The 20,181-nt window shown below is 37.0% G+C and overlaps 2 protein-coding genes across 5 annotated transcripts in view; both read left to right on the top strand.

Annotated features, from left to right (window-relative positions):
* The first annotated feature begins 239 nt into the window (after nt 1-239).
* Nucleotides 240-20,181, top strand: part of LOC105234030 (cGMP-dependent protein kinase, isozyme 2 forms cD4/T1/T3A/T3B) — a 138,708-nt gene continuing 118,766 nt past the window's right edge. Inside the window, exons 1-2 of one of the 4 annotated variants that reach the window (XM_049446423.1) lie at nt 240-379; nt 4,759-5,384. The gene's annotated coding sequence lies outside the window, so the exon portion shown is untranslated. Of the gene's footprint in view, nt 557-577; nt 781-4,758; nt 5,385-20,181 lie in introns of those variants that run through there. The other 3 variants (XM_049446424.1, XM_049446427.1, XM_049446426.1) reach the window with 3 other exon arrangements.
* LOC105234029 (vitelline membrane protein Vm26Aa) lies at nt 6,989-7,733 on the top strand. The gene has a single exon (XM_011216233.4). It carries the CDS (start codon nt 7,227-7,229, stop codon nt 7,590-7,592), a length of 366 nt encoding a protein of 121 aa, XP_011214535.2. The 5' UTR covers nt 6,989-7,226; the 3' UTR covers nt 7,593-7,733.

The raw sequence follows: 20,181 nt of genomic DNA, 5'->3' as shown, positions 1-20,181 counted from the left end.
AATTTTGTTCACAAACAATGCAACCCTGTTTGCCACTTGCGCTGATCTTTTCACACCAAAACGCGCATGTTTTTCTGCTATTTACGCCATTCCACGCTCATTCTGCTCATTCACCTTTCTGCAGAGAATTTCTAATTAGATGTGCGCTCTGCTTATCTACTACAGTCAATTAGCTCTCGTGGGTAGCAGGTCGCACAAATGAAGTGCTGCTACCAGCTTCAAACGGGTAGTCAACAGATTTTAGTACGTTGCGATTTGATGTGAGGAACATTTGTATTTAATTCGTACGCTCTCTCGTGCACTGCGCTAACATTTGTTGTTACTAGTGTTTTTTTTATTTTTTTTGCTTTTATACTCGCTGCGCTGTATTTGTACAAACGTACGTATGCGTATGTGTGTGTATGCACATGTGTGACGTGCTGCTGTTGTTTTTACGAATTCCCTTCGCCTGCGCCTTCGGTCAAACGCCATTTCTAGTTTTTTGTCGTGCGGTGAAGAAGGAAAATTCGTGTCTGATATTTCATATATAGAATTCTGCAAATTTATAATTTATTCTGTAAGTGAATTCGATCGAGAAAAGTGCTGTGATTAATGTTGTGAAGTGAGATACCTACAAACGTGCATAAGAAATACATATGTACATACCCACATACATTTGATAGCGTGTAATTCATTCGTGCAAAGTCACATTACATATGTGGGTATTGAATTGCATTTTAATGTGAAATGTGAATAAAGTGAGCAAGCAGTGAAATACGAAACAAATCGCCAGTTATTTTGGTGTGTGATCGAAAAGCAAAATATAACAAAAAATTAAACCAGAAAAACAACGCTAACCTAACCCCACTAACTAACAAATTTTATTACGTGCATAGAAAACTACAATTCGCTGGAAATTTTGTAAAAGTTATTAATGTGTGCACGTGTGTGTGTGCGCATGTATGTTTGGCCATGTCGCTTCTGCGTTTGCCCACCGACAACTGTGCAATGAAAAAACTTCTAACCGCAATCTCGCTGCTGCTACGCCACACTACATATTTTATCGCCACATATAACTATTATTAAACGGTTTTATTATTTATGAGGTTATTTGTCGACAATTGCCTTCGAGTTTCGCGTTTTATTGTTGCTTTCGAAAAACAACAAAATAAAACAAATAGCAGTTAGTAATTCGTAAAAGTGCAAATAAGCGCTTGAGTTTGCCATAAAGTCGTCTTAATTTTTTCTTGTTATTGTTGTAACAGCTGTGTGTGCTATAGTCGCGTCAAATTCTTTTTCGAAGCGACTAGTGCTCATATACATACATACATACATACTTATACTATAAACGTGTTCCAATTAGAAGCGCAACAAATGGCCCATATCGACAAGCTTAGTTGAGGCTTGTCCAACTATCAGCTGTTGTTGTACCTGTGCGCATAAACGGGCTCATTGCCATATGTTGTTGTTGGAGGTGAACGGCTGACGTTGCTAACAGCTTTTGACAGTTTAACTACGTAATGTACCCTCTCACACCTGGTCATACATACATATGTATGTAGCTCTCAAAATTCTAACTTTTTAATGATTTATTTTATAACCACTCAAAATGTAGCATGCTTTGATTTTTGATTGTGTCTGCGGTTTTTTTGTAAACAAATGACAAATTGACCAGCACTTTGACGCACAGCCGGCGTGGTATGTGACGTGTCAAGCAGTGGTGTAGAAAATAAAAATAAATTTGATTTTGAACAGTGAGCGTATTAAATAATATCTATACATATGTACATGTGTACATTCATATGTAAATGTATAAAAGTCATGTTTATGTGTCACAAACGTAAACACGAAAAATTCTATAATGAATTTTGTCGCCCCTTAGCCGCTTAATGAGTCTAGCAAGCATTCTCAGAATATGTAGGTGTTTAAACTAGAAATACTAGAACGTATTCTGTATAAATTGGATCCTTTAAATTTTTATTGTTTACAAAAGTGTGTGTATGTAAATAATTTAGCTACGTATCTTTTAGTGTTGCTCATATTTTTACTTTAATAAGTTTTGTATGCATGTTTGTTTATATGAATGTTTATACATATTTATGTATATTTTTAAATATGAAATGTTTATATATTTTAAAATTAATTTATTTATTTTGTTCTAATTCTTATTAGTTATTTTAATGAATCGTTTTATTTATGTGAATCCATTAGAAAATTGATTGTTTAATTTTATCAATAATATTTATGTACATACGTATTTTATATTTTATAACTCACTTTTTGTGTCGTGTAAAATTAAATTTTTTGAATATTTTTATTATATTTCCACAAATACAAATGTCTGTGTTTTTTAGTTTCCTTCAACTAGTTTTTTATTTTTATTTTTATTTTTATTTAATTTTATTTTTTTTATTTGTTTTATTGTTTTTGAGATATCGATCTAAAATTTCGCACACATCTTTTCCTTCGGATCACTATAAAGAACACCTGCCCCAGGAAGTGACCGATAAAAAATCAAAGTTGTATGGACGAGAGCGGTTGAAGACATGACGATTTGTAAGAGGTTTAAGATCTATTATATAGGGGTCTTCACAAAATTTGGCACATATTATTTTCCTGGGCATCATTACAATGTTAGAGCATTAGATCGAATCTCTGTATAATATACATAGCTGTCAAGTGAAAAACTTTTTGTTTACTAAATTTAAATAAATTTTTTTTTAAATGTTCTGTGTTGTTTTAGCATTTTATATGAATTATTTATCTTATTTCAAAAATGTTTCCACATTCAATTTTTCAAAAAGAAAGCATAATTTTTTATAATAATATAATTGAAATTCCTTCTTTTTTGTAGCAATTGCATTTTAATTAAATTAAATACATGTACATTTTTTAACTCCTACAAATATCAGTAGTATTATTGTCTTTTAAATTTTTTATTTTTTTAATTTTTATTATTTTTTTATTTTAATTTCTTTTAAGTTTAAATGTTTTTAATTTTCATATATTTTTTAATTATTTTTTTTTTGTAATTTTTTATTATTTTTTACTAAATTTAATTTACGATTCGCAATCAAGTTCTCATCTTAAGCTTGCATATTGAATTATTTTATTTCTTAATTTCACGTTGCATTAAGTAATTACGCTTAATTTTCATTTCTACAATGTAATTTAATTAAGTATTTTATTAATTATGCATGTCTGTCTGTTCACATACGACTCCAGCAACTGCCATTGTCTTTTGCGGCTTCTCATTGTAAATAAATTCAGTGGCCGCAAAACTATTGCGCACACGCTCGAGAATTCCTTTTGTGAATAAGTACTTACATATGTTTGTAGTGTGTGTGTGTGTGCGTACTGACGTCTGCGGCTGTGAATTAGATTATCAAATCAAAATACAAAGCTTAAGCTCCAGCAACATACACATACATACATACATAATTATGCAAACATATGTTTGCTGAGCAAACAACATCAGCACCATCTTCAACTACCGCAACTACAGCAACAACATTAACAAGAAAAATAAATTTTAAGCTAGACTTATACAAATAAAAATCCATGCAATAAAAAGCTAAAAATAGCCAAATAGCAAACAAGCCAAGCGCTGGCGGGCGACAACGTAAACGAAATTTACTTTTGTGCTATCACACACTCCACCTCCTCCCTGGCAGTAGTGACGGCAACGTTAGCGCCGCAGCCGATCTTGTTATTCATTGAGTGGCGTGAGCGCGAACACCGTTGAACAGCGAAAAGCGGCGACAGAGCAAAATATAAATAAATGCAAATAAAATAATAAAAAGAAAATAAAATAATAAAAAGAAAATAAAATAATAAAAAGAAAATAAAATAATAAAAAGAAAATAAAATAATAAACCGAAAATAAAATAAAGTAATAAAAGCGAAAGAATAAATGAAGTGTAAAGCAAATCATTAAAAAGTCGGCGTAGCTTAATGAGGCGCGGCTCAGCAGTGTTATTTCCAAGCGCAGGCAAATCAACGTCCAAATATGCACATATACCCACACATACACACGTGCACTCATATACACTCACAGATGCATGTGTGTGTGTATGCGAAGGCGCAGTCTACGTAAAAAACGACCGCGCTGAAAGACAAGTGCATAAAACAACAATAACTTGAGTGCATAAAAAATATTTTTATTTGCAAAAATACAACAACAAAAGCAATGAGCAAATTAATAATAACACGAAAGTATAAATAACAAAATAATAAAATATAAAACAATTCTGCTGCATTCTTCTAAATTTGCATTTCCTGTTGCTGCAGCACCGGCTGCGACGACTTGTGGCTTTTGTTTTTGTAGCGAGCAGCGCATAGCGGATTGGTAACTGTTTTGAGGCAAAAGCGCACCCTCCTCTCAAACACACACACACATGCATACATGCACTGAAAGTGTTGCGGCTGCTGCGGTGCATTCACCCACGCTGTGGCAGCGTCAGCGACTCAACCACCCGACCGCCCAACTGCCTAAACGACCAGCCAACGTTGACAGCTCACTCGCCGGTCGTTGTTCGTCTCCACTCAATTGTGCATGTCAAGTGCAACAATGTAATCTTGTGTTTGTGTGTGTGTGTGTGCACTTCGTTTGTTGTTGCTGGCAGCTGCCGAGTGCTGCGTTCACCGGCTGACACAATCACATGTTTTCCCTCCGCTTCTTGCTCAGCAGCATTCTTTTGACTTAGTTTCTGGTTTTCTTTTTCGCTTTTGCGTTTGTTGTTGTTAGTTTTAATTCACCGACTTTTTATCTTTTGGCAGAACGTCCACATCATGCTTGATAAAAACTGAAAAAATTGCTTTTTTTTCTTGTTTTGTGTTCGGTGAAGTGACCTCCCGCACATGTGTGACACCACGCCCCTGCAGCTGTGTCCGTCTCGCGCGCTAAAATCTATGCACGCTTTCACTTTCGACAGCGCGCTGTCGCAACTGTGAGAAATTACCATAAAAAGAAAGGCGAAAATAGCTAGTGAACAAGTTTGGCTGAAAAAATACTAAATCTACATATAGAGAGGTGTATTAAAAAAACAACAACAACCAAAAAGACTGAATTTAAATTCAAATCAAAGTGTACATACATACATACGCATCTATTTTCGTGTGTTGTTGCAAGTTGTAGTGATCGCGCAGCGATCTCGTGCTAAATAAAAAGTGATTCATTCCGGTAACTTGCGGTTCTACCTTACTCACTTAACAATAATCGCTTTGTGTCTACGAAAAGTGCTTCGAAAAAAATCGTGATTTAGTGTGTGTGCTCTTTAAATTACCCGCAACGCATTCACTTTCAACTCGTCGGTGACTGTCTGTATACTCACCACTCACCACTCAACACCTCTGGCTTTTCATTCTCCTGCTGTGACCTGTGGAATTTCAATTGTGTGCAAAATGTGAGTAGTAGTCTCTAATGATTGACGTAATTTATATAAATATATCATAAATATTTTCGTGCGTACTGCTATTATAACGGTATATATATTTTAGTTGTAAAGAGAAAAAATTTTGTTGCAAAAACTTGGAGGTTAGTGTTGGTTTTTTCTAGAATAAATTAGACGAAATTAGTTATTACTAAGTCCTAACTATAACTAAGTAATCAAGTTTTCATCACCAATTTGTTTCGAAAAAAATGCCAGTTCAATCCAGCTCTCTAATACTTTTTTTTTTAATAAAAAACACAGAAACTTCATAATTAATGGGGAATGTTTATTATCATTCGATTCTTTGGTATTTATTTTTTTAAGATTATCTCTTTCAAATGTTGGCCGTCTCAGATGGACCATCTGTCTAATTTTCGGTGACTCGTTCGAGCATTTCGGTAACTGACAAGGCCTGATTCAAAGCGGGATTGTCCGCATAGGCTTTAGACTTTACATATTCCCACAGGAAAAAGGATAAGGGTGTGATTTCACACGATCTTGGTCGCCAATATACCGGCCCAAAACGTGGAATTATCTGCTCACCGAAGAATTCTCGAAATAAATCTATTGATGGAAGCAATGTGTGTGAAGTGGCGCTCTTGTTGAAACCAAATGTCGCCAAGATCACGACCTTCTATTTCAGGCATCAAATAGTCGGTTCTCATGGCACGATAACGGTCGCCATTGACGGTTACGTTCTCACCGGCATCATTTTTGAAGAAATATAGACCGATGATTCCACCGGCTCACATACCTCACCAAGCAGTTTTTTTTAGTATGAATCTCTTTAGGTTGCTCTTCGTCCGAAATGCGGGACTTTTACTTTTTTATGTACCCATTGAGCCCGAAATGCGCCTCATCGCTGAATTAAATTTGGCTCGAAAACGTCGGAACTTCTGGACTGGAAATCGACTACGGGATCAAGAGAATTCAATTTTTTTCAAAGATGAATAAATTAGAGATTCCGAAAAACCTTCACTTGTAGGTCTTCATATTTTCAAAGATTTTTTTCTATATATTCAATATATCTATAAATCTTAGTTCTAAACCATTCTAAACCTTATTCTCTTATATCTTTTAATTTTTCAAATTCACACTAACCTCACTAGATAAGTTCAAAAGACCCTAACGTCACCTGAGAGAACAAACCGTTAATGTCACGTTCACTAAATTAGACCTATTAAGCATTTTGAACTTTTGCTAGTGGCATGAATCAAAATGTACTCCAGTCTTCTTGTGCAATAAAAATATTCTCTTATCGGTACCACTTCACCGCCATCGTTCCACAATATTGTCATAAAAACCCGCAAATTCATTCATTCATTAATGTGAACGGTATAAAAAAAATTGCTCATTTCGCAAGCCAAAAATAATTATGCCAAAATAAATGTCAAGGCATTGACACCATAATAATTTTACCTAGAATAAAATAAAAAGACTCTTCCGAATGTGAATGCACTAAGTGCATAAAAAATTGCGGAATCAGTTTTTTATGTGAACCGGATGAACCTTCGCGACGAACTCATATTCACGTCGTGTAGTTAACAACGCGGCAAAATGTATTGAAAGCGAAAATTTTTAGCACAAAAAATTATGCAAACTTCTTGGATTTTCGCTAACACTAGCGAAAATAAGTAGAACTCACCCGCAAACAAAATTAACGAATTATAGAGCACCTAAAGAAGCGCCAATATATCCAATTGCATTTTTTGGGTATATAAGACCCATTGCTTGCTAACTGCAATCATCAGTTCACTTCGGTAGCTTCACAGTTCAAGTTATTACAAGAACCCAAAACAACTCAAATCATTCACAATGAAATCCTTCGTTTGCATTGCTCTCTTCGCCGCCATCTTCAGCGTTGCATTGGCTGGTACTGCCGTATCCGGTGTTCAAGAGGCCGAAGCCGACCAAGGTGTACAAGGTGCCTACGATTTGACACGTTTCCGTAAATCCGCTTATGGTGGTGGCGCCGCCGCTAGCATTCCAGCACCTCCTTGCCCAAAGAACTACCTCTTCAGCTGTCAACCTAACTTGGCGCCAGTCGCTTGTGCCGCCCCAGCTGCTGCTCCATCATATGGCTCTGCCGGTGCCTACTCCGCGCCCATCCCAACTTATGTGGCTCCTATTCCATCTGGCTACGCTGGTGTGGGCTACAACCCACAATTCTATCAATATTGAGGAAACGATGTGAATCTTGAATTGGCCATGGACGTGCGATAACTTGCGAATTGGAGGGAGTACAAGTGGAATTAGTCATTGTATTTGTGTTTGTATTTGTATTTTATTTATAAATAATTTTCAGCGAAAAATAATAAATAATTATGATTTTTTAATGAAAATTTTCCGTTTTATCATTGTACATCTTTGGCTAAAGGTTCTAGGGTTAAGTTGAGGTTCTGTTTGTCGTCTTACCACAAGATAAGTTTCATCTTTATTAAATCGATTTGAAAGTTAATCCATTGCAGATCTTAAAGTATATCTAGCTTGGTTCAAGGGAGTTTTTAGATATTTATTTTTTGTAACAAACAGCAATATTGAATTTCTCAAAATATACTTTTTTCAATATTATTATCTTATCAGAGGAATTTCTTTGGATATAAGAAAGTCCTTGTCGCTCTTAAGAGAAATACTAGAGCCCTGGTACATACAGAGCCATCCAGATTTTTGGATTTTGATAAGTGGTGTAACCATGCAAGTTTTTGATTTGATCCTTCGATAGAAAGCTGCCATTAGAACCTTTGTAGTTTCTAACTGTTAAAAATATCGATCGAGGAACATTCAAACAGAACGAATGCGAAACGGGGTTATCAGCACTATTAGTTGTGCCTTAGACGAAGCGATGTCTCACTTGGGAAGGTTTAAATTTAAGATGTCGGCGTAAAATATGGCAAGTCGTTCCATACGTCAGTCCGAGTTGCTGCGAACGGCGCCAAATCGACTCCCCACGTTCTTCGTGTACACTCTCAGTCATATTTTCGTCACCGTCGTTTTAAAAAAGAAAAGTAAAATTGTGCTGAAAACTCTCTTCTGTTTGGAACATACATATCTTTAACAGAGGGTTTTACTAATTTCCGAGATTAAGAGAATGCGTCAAAAAAAAAATGGATTAAAAACCATTGATGAAAACGGAGTGATCTAATCGGGCTCAAGAGAGATTTCAATACGCTCTCTAGCACAAAAAATCAGAAATAACTCTGACTGATGCAGGGAAATCTATACAGATTAGTAGATAAGAATTGAAAAACCACTGAATAAAAACGAAACTTTTTCGATTATAACCTAAAAATGTCATTATGACAAAACAGTTTTCCCGATTTCGAATAAATCAGTCCATAGAAATGACAATGATCTCATAACAGTGATTGCCTAATAATTCATTATTTACTTATTATCACCACCTACAGCATAGCCGTTAAATTTTATCAATGTAATAAATGTATTTATAACCTTTATGGCAACAACAATTCAACCTTTATATAATAAAAAAGCGTATTTACTTTAAATTTATAACTTCTGCTGACAGCAATAAAATTGAAATCACTTAAGTAAGTACTAATTAAAAATGAAAATTGCAAACGATAAGTATATAGCGGTACTCGCTGTATACGTATAACTGTAAATGTTTAATTTGTCATGAAAAATATATGTGTGTACCACAACAAAAAGTGACAGCTAAGTAGCGTTAAGAATTATGAAAAAAGTAAATAATTGCTTACTTGACAATTTAATACGGTGCTAGATCAAAACGTTTCAAAATCAGTGAACTGAAAAAAGAAGCGTGAAAGCACGAGGGAAATGAGTAAAATATAAGGAACATACATACATGAAAAATGTAGCAATAAATATTATTTGGCATAACATGTGAACGGATGTCTCGATGAAAGTCTGAAGTTTATTTTGAGATATAAGATTCGCATGTTTTCCTTTCATGGAGGCAATTGTTGAGTTTTATCATTTTTTATTTTTTGAACTTTTATTCGCAAAACCATATTCATTAATAATGAATTAATTTAGTGAAAATAATTGGATCATTTTGGATCAATTTGAGTGGCTAAAATTACAACTTTATTACATTATAATTAAACCTAATGATAAAGGTAGATGACATATCACTTTTTGTTGGTCTCTCAACATCCAATATTTATCAAAACTATTTGAGCTGTAATTTGATTATTTGACATAAAAACGTCATAGTTTCACTTATAAAAGACACGGCTGATCTCTCAGCGAAGAAATCACACTTATACTGTTTTGTTCAGGTCTTTGTGAAGCCAAACGAAAAACTCCTGTAGTTCGACATTAGCTTAGCGCCAAAGGGCCCTGAACCTATCACAAATCTGCTAAGATGTTTTATTTTCCTTTTCATCTGGATGTCTAAGTGAATGAGATCCGAGATGTTTTTTCCCTGATCTGGCAAAAGCGAATCATTCGAAGAAGAAGCATTGAAATGTTTATATATCATCTTCTGCCAAACAGCTAATGTAGCTGACATCCGGTAAGATGAACTTGCTGAGAGCGATGGGCTCCTTAGACCTGTTCCGATTTACTACGGGCCAGAAGGACCTTCCGACTACACAACTGTGGTAATTGAGCAATTCGTTTTGAGCAGTTCTGAAGCCCAGCGGTTCAGTAAGAAACCACGGGAAGCCAAGGGAAGCCAACGGAGGTCCTGCCCGTTCCCATTTTGCAGTTATTGAGACTGAAATACCTCCCCTAGCAAGCTCATCAGCCTTACAGTTTTCTGTGTCCAGGCACCCAAACTTGTCTAATCGAAAAGCAATTCAATGCTAGAGATAAGGAGTCTAGACATCCTTTCATAGGTCTTGAGCGCAAAGTCAGCGAACTCAAAGCTGATATTGCTGCTCCACTATCGGAGTGGATAGTCACCAATCTGAAGAAGACTGCGCTCAGGAGCAGTAGATCTACCTTATGGCAGCTAGCTACGCTTAGAAGATGGTGTAGTAGTCAGGAAGACTAAAATGGGAGTTGATGGAAAGTTCCCGACAATGTACTCCTCACCAACCCTCCCCGCAAGCTTTGATTCGTCTGTAAAAAAGCTCATCGCCCTCCTAATCCAGCGAGTCTTCCCCTCCATTGCCACCCTCGAAGGTATGTGAGCAGAGAAACGTCAGCCAGGGTTAAGTTCGTCGAATTGGTAATCCAATTATTGTGAAATTAAATCAAAGTGTGGGAGAATTTCAGAGAGCCCAGACTCGAAATCATCTAAGTAACCAGATTATCTGACGCTGAGGACATTGTTGGGGACATATACCGCACGATTAAGGTCATCGGTGCTATATGCAGCAAGGCATTTAACGCCATAGTTGGTGTGTTTCTTGGTGCACCACAAATACTAATGAAAACATCCCGTTGAACACTAGCCAATTCCATAAAACATTATGTGCTTAACTATTGTTTTATGGAACCATAGAACCACCTTTGGTGAGAGTCCCCAAACGGACAAAAAGTCCTTTTGTCAAGGCTCTCCAGCAGCAGTACAGGACAACCGATGCCTTTCTTGTTTCCTCTATATGCCGTAGGTACTTCACACTGTCAGCAGGCCAACGAAGCGTTCCCGACATTAGTGGTAGAGGGGCTCCGGGTTTTTTACATACTTGTGAATAGAACCAATACGGTCTTCGTTGACCTTAGATTAAGAACAGACTGAAATCGAAGAAGCGATTCAAGTAACCTTAAAAAGCGCATACAAAGCAAAGCGTACTGAAGCATATGTATATCAGTAATTTGAAGCGCTCACCTCCGAACACATAAAGCTTTAAATGATTTCATACTCATTAATTAGTATTCTCAGCACATTACGAGTATTAGGATGAGCTCATAGTCAAGGATGATCATTGTGCAGCAAAGAGCAAAATGGCAATGACAATCAAATCACAGGCGATTCTGCGAACTATTTAATAAATTATATTGGTCTCTGCAAGAATTACATAGGTTCGAGCTCAGTCTTGGATTAATATGGCGATAGTCTCCACAGACAACAGTATACACTTTAGTTTAAACTTTTAGACATTCGGAGCCAATTTAAAACTTATATATCCCTAAATCTGTACAATGATATTAAAGCAAGATAAGTCCGATTACATCTCTATATATTTGTATTATATATTATACAATTATTCATGGATCCCATAAAAGTATAAATAGACTCCATGAAAAATCTTCCTCTCTTTCTTACTAAGCTATAAATTATTTTTATTTAATATTGTAGAATAATTGTGGACTACTTCTTTAATTCCAACACAATACCTTTATAGAAACCACAAAAATCACTAACAAATATAATGCATAACTTGGTATCTATAGGCGATACAAACTCATCAAGTCTGCAGTGACCCGCATTAAGTGAAATTCTAATTGAATTCCTGCTAGTTTGTGTCATTAAACTACTGAAAGCTAAATTTAAACACGCTTCACATTCTTCTCATTCATTTTAATGCAATCTAAACCATACTTCCTCTCGTCTGTATAGTCTATAGTATGGACTCTATGAAATTGTATATGTATGTGTACCCGCTTGTGTAGGTATTTATCTCGTGCTCTTTGTATGCTTTGCTAGCTTCTACCGACTCCTCATCTACCAACTCCTCTCAATTAGCATATTTGTAGGGTATTGCGCCGATCATCGTCGCCAAGCGACGAGTGCTGGCGCGCATTCCGTATACATGGGTTTCCATTTATTCTTAACAATCAACCACTTGCTGCTAGGCTATTTTTGGAACTTGAACTGCTTGCATTTACTTCATACCGACACCCACCTAGCTCCGCGCTGGAGCAGCAATGAAGTTCGTTTACGATAAAGTGTGCTATTTTAGCTGTCGTGCGATCGTATCGTTCAACGTACGAGCGTGTGTCTATATATTGTTTGCTCTTGTATTTCTACCTAACTATATACCATACATATAGTATATTTATGAATGTAGGTAGGTGGGTATAATAGGTAGATATATCAAAGTTATTTTTTCCTCAGTGTTACCTTATATACCTGTAGCTATATTTATCTTCGTCGAGATTGCAAGTATATAAAGTGTTATTATTGTTGTTGCCTACATGTCGCATTGCATTCTACCAGTAGAATCAAGTTGTACAGACGCGAAGCGAATCTGAAAAGTACTGTGGGTTGAGGTTTGCCGAAGTCGGACTTTATATTGTAAGGTATATGGTAGCGCAGTGATTGAAAGGCACATTTTGAATAGAATAAGTAAGAAATTGTAGTCTCCGAGAATTAGTTTTCCTTCGAATTTGTATTCTGTGCCTGCATATTGCCTTTGCGATCGTGGATCCTGTAGTTTTAAGCCTCTCCTGCATATCGCATAGATCTTTGTGGTGAGCGCTTTGGTCTCAATAAACCCAGTTATGGTCTAAAGTCGAAAATAACCAGTTTGTGGTAGAAAATCATACGAAAGGCAATCCTAATGCAAGAAAGAAACGAAAATAACGGTAAATTTAGTATTATTTTTTCAAATAACAGTTTCCAAAATATTAACAAATTGCATACTAAAATATCAAAGAACCCCCAAATGAATTAAACTTAATAACCACTTTGACATCCTGTGAGTTTTTTCTAACTTTTTCGAAAAATTACTGACTTTATCTCTGAAGCTTGTTTCAAAGATCTTCAAAGACATTATCGTTGAAGGTAATTAATAATAAAATAATGTCAGTAAGTGTTTGATAAAATAAAAAAAAAAAATATTGATACATCTTCCAATCTTTGAAGGTCGCTTAGCTTTGCCCAGGACGAGCTCGAGTTGCCGAGAAAATCGACAGTGATCCTTGCGCAGCTTCGTTTTGGATACTGTAGCGGTTTAAACTTCTACTCATCCGGAATCGACCCCAACATGACTCTAACCAGCTCTTTGCATACCCAGCTAACCCTACACATCTGACACCCCTCTCCTTATGGTCCGACCCCGACGAAACAGCATATTTATTGCACTTAGCGCTGGATGACCTCGATGACGACTTATCTGAATCTAGACTAGACAACCGTTATAACAACAACAATAAGGTCGCTTAACTCTTTGAACTATTTTAAGCAGAAAACTTAACCTAACTTTTTTCTTAAAATTTTGGTGAGATCCCCAGGGCCATGGTTATTTTCCATGATAATATCTTAGAAACGCGTATTAGACTTTAAGTGCTGCTTAAAATTTACCACTTTGACACACTGTTCGTTTCGGAACAAAATACATTTTTTTACAGCGAATTCTTTCTGTGAATAATCAATGCGAAACGAGAATGGAATGTAAAAAATGGTGAAAAACTGAAACTCTTGTCAAGTCGTAGAATAGCGTAGAAAGAAGTTTACTCTCAAGCGCATTCTCAAAAGTCACAGAGAACTTCGCAAAGTCGTAGAGCAACATGGCAAACAAGTTGTTATAACAACTGAGATGTACCGCAGTTTTTGAGCAGAATATCGGAGCGGTTCATAAACAACTTTCAAACCAGTGTTGCCAGGTCGCTTGGCAACCAAACAGGAGCCTGCAAGCCATGAGTGAAAGACTGTTTTAGTAATTTTTTCGGTAGAACTGTTAAGCCAAGAAACTAGAGACCAAATTTCCTGCTTCAGAAGACAAGAACTAAGAAGTAAAAAAAGTGAACTAGTGGGTTCGTATGTCAAATACAGAGGATCTTGTTGAGATCGGTGTAGGTAACTCAATTAGTCCTAAAAGTTGACTTGGCTTTGTAAACAGTACTAAGCATTGTTCAAATGTCCACTGATTCTCTCAAAAAGTTAATTTTATCGCGGAGTGAAGTAAGGGGATCGTCTGCCAAAAACAGAGGGTCTTATCGAAATAAGGGTCGGTAGCTCAATTAGTACTTAAGATTGCCTTGGCTTTGAAGACAGTACTAAGTACCTCAAATATCCACTGACTTCGACTTAACGTTCCTTTTCTCGCGGCCTCCCTACTCAGAATAGCATAGACTAAAATTGATCGAAACCATTTCTTTGGGTTCCTGATTCTTTGGACATTCACTGTACAATGCTGTCATTTCTTCATTGCACAATTGTTTGTTTGTATTATACATCGCAATGATTTCTTTTTTTTGCATTTTCTGTGCGATTTATTGCCCGGTGTTTTGCGCTCTTCGCTTACTCAAGCCGGCAACGGGCAAGTTCGCAAATATTTTCGCGTGCACACAGCCACAAACAAACATACATACATATGTACACAAATGTGCATATCATCCTTGCAGTGTGGGTATTTTTAGCATCAATGAGTTGACTAAAAAATTTAGACCTTTTTTACAAACAAACAAACACATAAAGGCACATGCATACGTGCTCTTAGTCAAACATTTTATTGCAGTTGCTAGTCAGAGAGTTGCAATTTTTGTGAAATTGCCTTCGCTTGACAGACAATTAAGGATTCATTAGTGCTTCGGTGGGGAGCAAGCGGGCTGGCAATACGTTCCATGTATGTGTGTGTGTGCGTGTATATTAAGCGCTCATGTCGTCATTGCCCTATTTGTTTGCTCATATCATTTTGATAATCGTGTTAATAAATTGGCGATATGCCATCGCGTACATTGCGTATTCACCTAACCGTGGTGCTAACGAGGTAATTTACGCGCTCAAGTTGTTGCTTGTCAGAGTGACATGATTCACGAGACCCTCTCAAACATTGCGATTCACATTAATAAAAACTGACAGTCACAATTGATGGCTAATAATAGAAATAGGCGTGTCATTGGTTGAAAAAATCATATTTTGCTGCCCTTTTGCAGTGAATGGCCGAAGGTTCCACCATTGTCACTCGATTTTTCGTTTATTTGAGATTCAAATGTGTATGCACTTTGATCGATACTGTCCGTCAGACTAAAATATCTTTAATGAATGCTTCATAATGTTGAGAAGGTCTACTGTCGAAGTCCTCATGGCCACGCCAGCTTTACATCACCAATTCCTCCTTCTTTCCGAGGTTTGATCTTTGGAAATACAATCTTTGTCCAAAGTAGAAAGTATGAAGAATGCAACTTGGCCGATCGACCTCTGACTAATTCGCCTACTATTTCTAATCGAGTTACCCGTCATCGCCTCGAAGGCGGTGAAAACTTTGAATTTAGAAGGCACAGATAGCCCATTTTATGTAATTTTTATCATTCAGGCTTAATCACTTTCAGTAATAGACTTTATAATAATACACTTTTATATAAAGATAAGTTCAATTCGGAATTAGTTTCGTTTTCCTTGAAGCGAACGTCGTTAGATAAGATGAAAGTCTGATCTCGACAGAAAAATACAGACACCTGAAAACAATTACCCTCTGTAGTTGTTTTTGTAATGCTTCTTCTTCTTTATTGGCGTAGACACTGCTTATACGGTTATTGCCGAGTTTACAACAGCGCCACTCGTTCTACCTTTTCGCGGTTTGCCGGCAATTGGAGATTCCAAGTGTAGCCAGGTTCTTCTCCACCTGGTCTTTTTCTTCCTATGCTTCCCCCGGCGGTTACTGCGTTGAATACTCTCAGAGCTGGAGTGTTTTCGTCCATACGTACGACATGACCCAGCCAGCGCAGTCACTGTCTCTTAATTCCATGAACTATGTCAAATGTCGTCGTATATCTCCTACAGCTCATCTTTAAGGACCACAAACCTTTCTCTCGAAAACTCGTAATGTCGACTCATCCATGGCTTTGCACCTGGAGGGACTTATAGGGTTTGGTCTTTGTTCGATGAGAGATGACTTTACTTCTCAAATACCTACTCAGTCCGAAGTAGCACCTGTTGGCACGAGTTACTCTGCGTTGAATTTCGAGACTGACATTGTTGTTGTTGTTACTGGTTCCGAGATAGAGGAAATTATCTACGACTAATATTAATCTCAATAGCAATAAGGACTTTTTCAGCCCAATAATTGAACAGATATTTACGGCAATGGCAAACTTGCTTCGTAGCAGTAGCTTTTCGGGTTCGAAACTTACGACTAATAAAAGGTCTATCGGGATCTTATCGAAGCAAAAAATCTCGAAACGACCATACATTGGATAAATTTAGTCAGTATATATTCAGGTTTTGCTCCAAACAACGCAGTTTGTCATATTATTATGAAAGTATGTTAAGATAGTGGAGTTTTATACTCATTCCAAAGGATTCCAACAGCATTTTTAGTTTCCGAAGACCCTGTCTTTGGTGATTATTGCCTATCAATTTTATCTTATTGATCTCAATTTACGTTAGACTAGTAATGATTGACTGATTAGTGCAATCCAACCACTTGCTTTTCTTGTTATACCTGCTTAGTTGTTTTCTACCAGTTACTTGTTCGATTCGCCACTCTCGAAGGTAGTAAAGGTGACGAATTGCAGGCACGTAACCCAATTTCGCTTACTGGGTTAACAATGTATAGGTATGTACGTACTCTTATGTACTATGAACTACATCTTTACTCAGAAGACATTACTTTTATTTGCATTTTGCTAACAATTTTGATGGTGTAAATTGCTTGTACTTTTTCTAATAATGGCTGTTGTCTCCTGACATGTGCTAATGGCCATTATAAATATTTACTAAATGTTCTTAGTGAAATTCTCAAAGTTGTCAAGTGTAAATAACATAACATACTCAAATTTACATGAGCATTAGTTTTAAAATTGATGTGAATTTCGTTAATACAAATAATGCGAACTATTTTTACTTAAGGCGCACGAAGCTCTTAGTCTCCTCTTACGAATTTTTAAAACTATTATATATCCACATACATACATATGTATGTACATCTATATATTTATGGGATCTAATATACTTTGGGGTAGTCTTAAGCGGCGCCTGCATGGCAGCGGCATTTGAAAAAAGCAATTTAATACTCAACGCATCAACACTTTTAGTGATCACACTGTGCAACAGCTGTGACGCGACCAAATTTCTAATTTAATATTCTTAAGAATTCGAGAAGCTCCATAGTAGTTTCCATTACCGCATAGAAGTTATGTGGTAGGTTTGGACATATTATATGCTAAGTTCTTAAATTTAAAGGCTAGGCTGCAGTCTTTTGTACATTTCAGTGAGTTATGAAGCATTTTTACTGCTGGAGTCCTTAGAGTTCTTTTAAGGTATACTTGGAAGGTAATAATATATTATCACATATAAAAGATTATGGTTCGACTCGTGCTTTTGGAAGGCAAATCGCGCAGTCAAATCAGAAATCTTCTGAATGGGGAATACGATGGATCTTCATCTTCAATGCCGATCGCCAAAAAGTAGTTTAACGAGTTTCAAAGCAATCACAAGGCGGTCTTTGATGAACCAGCCGGCCCGAAAATGGCTACCACTGTTCTACTATCTATTTTCATATACCACAAATCAAAACCAAGTCGATTTTATCCAATTTACCTGCCGCTAAGAGGGTGAAAATTGCTCTGAAACTTACATAATTGGAACAAGGAGGTTATAGAAAGAGCTTCGGAGCCTTCTTCGTAAACATCAAGAAAAGTTTGCAGTTGGGGTAAAGAAGTTGGAGCGTCGAGGGGTGAAGTCCATCGAGTCAGAAAGAGATTATGTTGAGAAATAAGCCACCATTTAACCTTTTGTAGTTTTATAGTTTTATATAATCTCTAAAGGCGGGATAGAGTCTAGAGATAATATGTGAAATGGGAGTTCTATGAGAAGTTTTTTGTTTTCTCCTTACAAATTGTAACGATTATCAGGACTATTTTTGTGAGAAAGCCATAAGTTAGCTGGCATCGAAAACACTAGTTGGGATAAGTAGTAGTTTAGCCTGCTACAATCTTGTTTCACGCGGCAACTCGAGGTCTTATTTTGTCCGTACACAACCTATTGTTTGGACTTCATATACCTCTTTCACTGGGAGGGAGTCAATGTGAATGGCGTTCAGAGCCTGTCGGAAGTTAGTCACGTCCGAAACTTGGTCGGTATAAGGTTTTATTTCGGCGACGTTTTGGAGGAATGTTATCCTGATGTTCCTATATGGCGGCTCCGGTTCAAGCAGGTAACTGGAATAGTTTCGGCGAGAAGCTCCGAGCAGAAACTGCTTGGAGAGAAGTGTATTATGCTGCTTTACAGGGGCATGCGGTCCTCACTATGTACATGCTCGATCAGGGACTTTAGGAGACACCATGCTATAGTCGAGTGTGCAGGTTTCTGCTTAGCCACTACGTCCTGCTTTATCCAGGCGATCATATCAGGCTGCCAACCACGTCTCTTTGTCTTTGCGCCAAGTGTTGCCGGCGAGCGACTTAAGGAACTTGTTCCGGCTCTGTACTTTTGTAACCATCGCGGTTGTGAGCGGTGAGGTGGAGTGCAGACTATGGAATGTGGCAACTAAAATTATAGGGTTATTTATTGTTGGAATTTCAACGTGATCGACGGAAGTGTTGAGACCCAGTCTGTACTACTTCGTCGAGTGGGTGGCCTTGCATTTGACAGGGGAGGGTTTTAGTTTATCTGAGTAGACGTTCTCTGTGTGAACATAGTCTAAGAAACATGAATGCTATTTTCGATTTAACGCCGCATATTTACCTCACACCTGAGAAACAGCTCTCAACGCCAAACGCCAAACGCCAACGCGATCGCTTCTACGCTGTCGCACAGTGTCACTTTTCGCTACCGCATTGGCATTTACAACGCAATTTGTCCAATTACACACAAGCACACGCACACACGCCCTGACAAATGGCCACAAAACCATCGATCGCGTACGTGATTTTCTAACTGCAATGCCCGTATCTATGTGTATGTATGTGTGTGTGTGCATATGTAAATATAGTTTGTAAACAGAATTTCTGATTAAAATACTATAATGCCGCCATAAAAGCGGCAATTTACAGCAATTGCGTTTGCAGCGCTCGCCTTAAATACAGTGCAAATAAAATTATATGAAAACAGTTGATAGGAGAATTTATATAAAATATCAAATACAGTTGTAAATATTTACAGCTAGCACATCTTATCGCCGAACAAAGTAAATCTTTATTGAAAATATGTATATATGTATGTATGTATGTACGTGCATTACAATCTTTACGTTTGCATCAGTGCGCCTTACGTGATTACGTGAGCGCGACCCATAAATTTGCAAATGTTTGCTTACGCCAAATGGCCAAACGACCAACGGACTAATAACAATTCGGCATTTGTATGGTATTTGCACTGACGCCACCGTGGCATTTGGGAAACACTGACACATTTATAGGCATATTGCAAAAGCATCTATGTACTATTGCTAATATCGTATGATCTTATGGCTCCACACGTACAAATAAATGCATTTCTAGAAAATCTTTCAAATATTGTTTAAAGCATTTTAAGCTCTTTGTTAGTGGTCTTAACGCCTTTGTTTCAATATACATACATACATACATATGTGTGTATGCGTGTGTGCTCAAGTCAATAATTGCATTTCTTTTATTAGCAGCAACGAACAGCTGTAAACTTAACCTTGTAATAAAAGTTTGCGAAAAAAGCTGATGTCAGCTGTTGTCAGATGATCGCATGCTGAGCTGTTTTTTTTTTAAATTATACTCTCGCAACAAGTTGCTAAAGAGAGTATTATAGTTTTGTTCACATAACGGTTGTTTGTAAGTCCTAAAACTAAAAGAGTCAGATATAGGGTTATATATACCAAAGTGATCAGGGTGACGAGTAGAGTTGAAATCCGGATGTCTGTCTGTCCGTCCGTCCGTCCGTCTGTCCGTCCGTCCGTGCAAGCTGTAACTTGAGTAAAAATTGAGATATCATGATGAAACTTGGTACACGTATTCCTTGGCTCCATAAGAAGGTTAAGTT

The sequence above is a fragment of the Bactrocera dorsalis genome, chromosome 1 (genome assembly GCF_023373825.1).
Source record: "Bactrocera dorsalis isolate Fly_Bdor chromosome 1, ASM2337382v1, whole genome shotgun sequence".
In the NCBI taxonomy this organism is placed as follows: Eukaryota; Metazoa; Arthropoda; class Insecta; order Diptera; family Tephritidae; genus Bactrocera; species Bactrocera dorsalis.
This window is presented reverse-complemented; position numbering and strand designations above follow the sequence as displayed.

Bases quoted from the DNA above. Each gene is read 5' to 3' on its own strand.
- LOC105234029 (XM_011216233.4), top strand. From the start codon at position 7,227: ATGAAATCCTTCGTTTGCATTGCTCTCTTCGCCGCCATCTTCAGCGTT.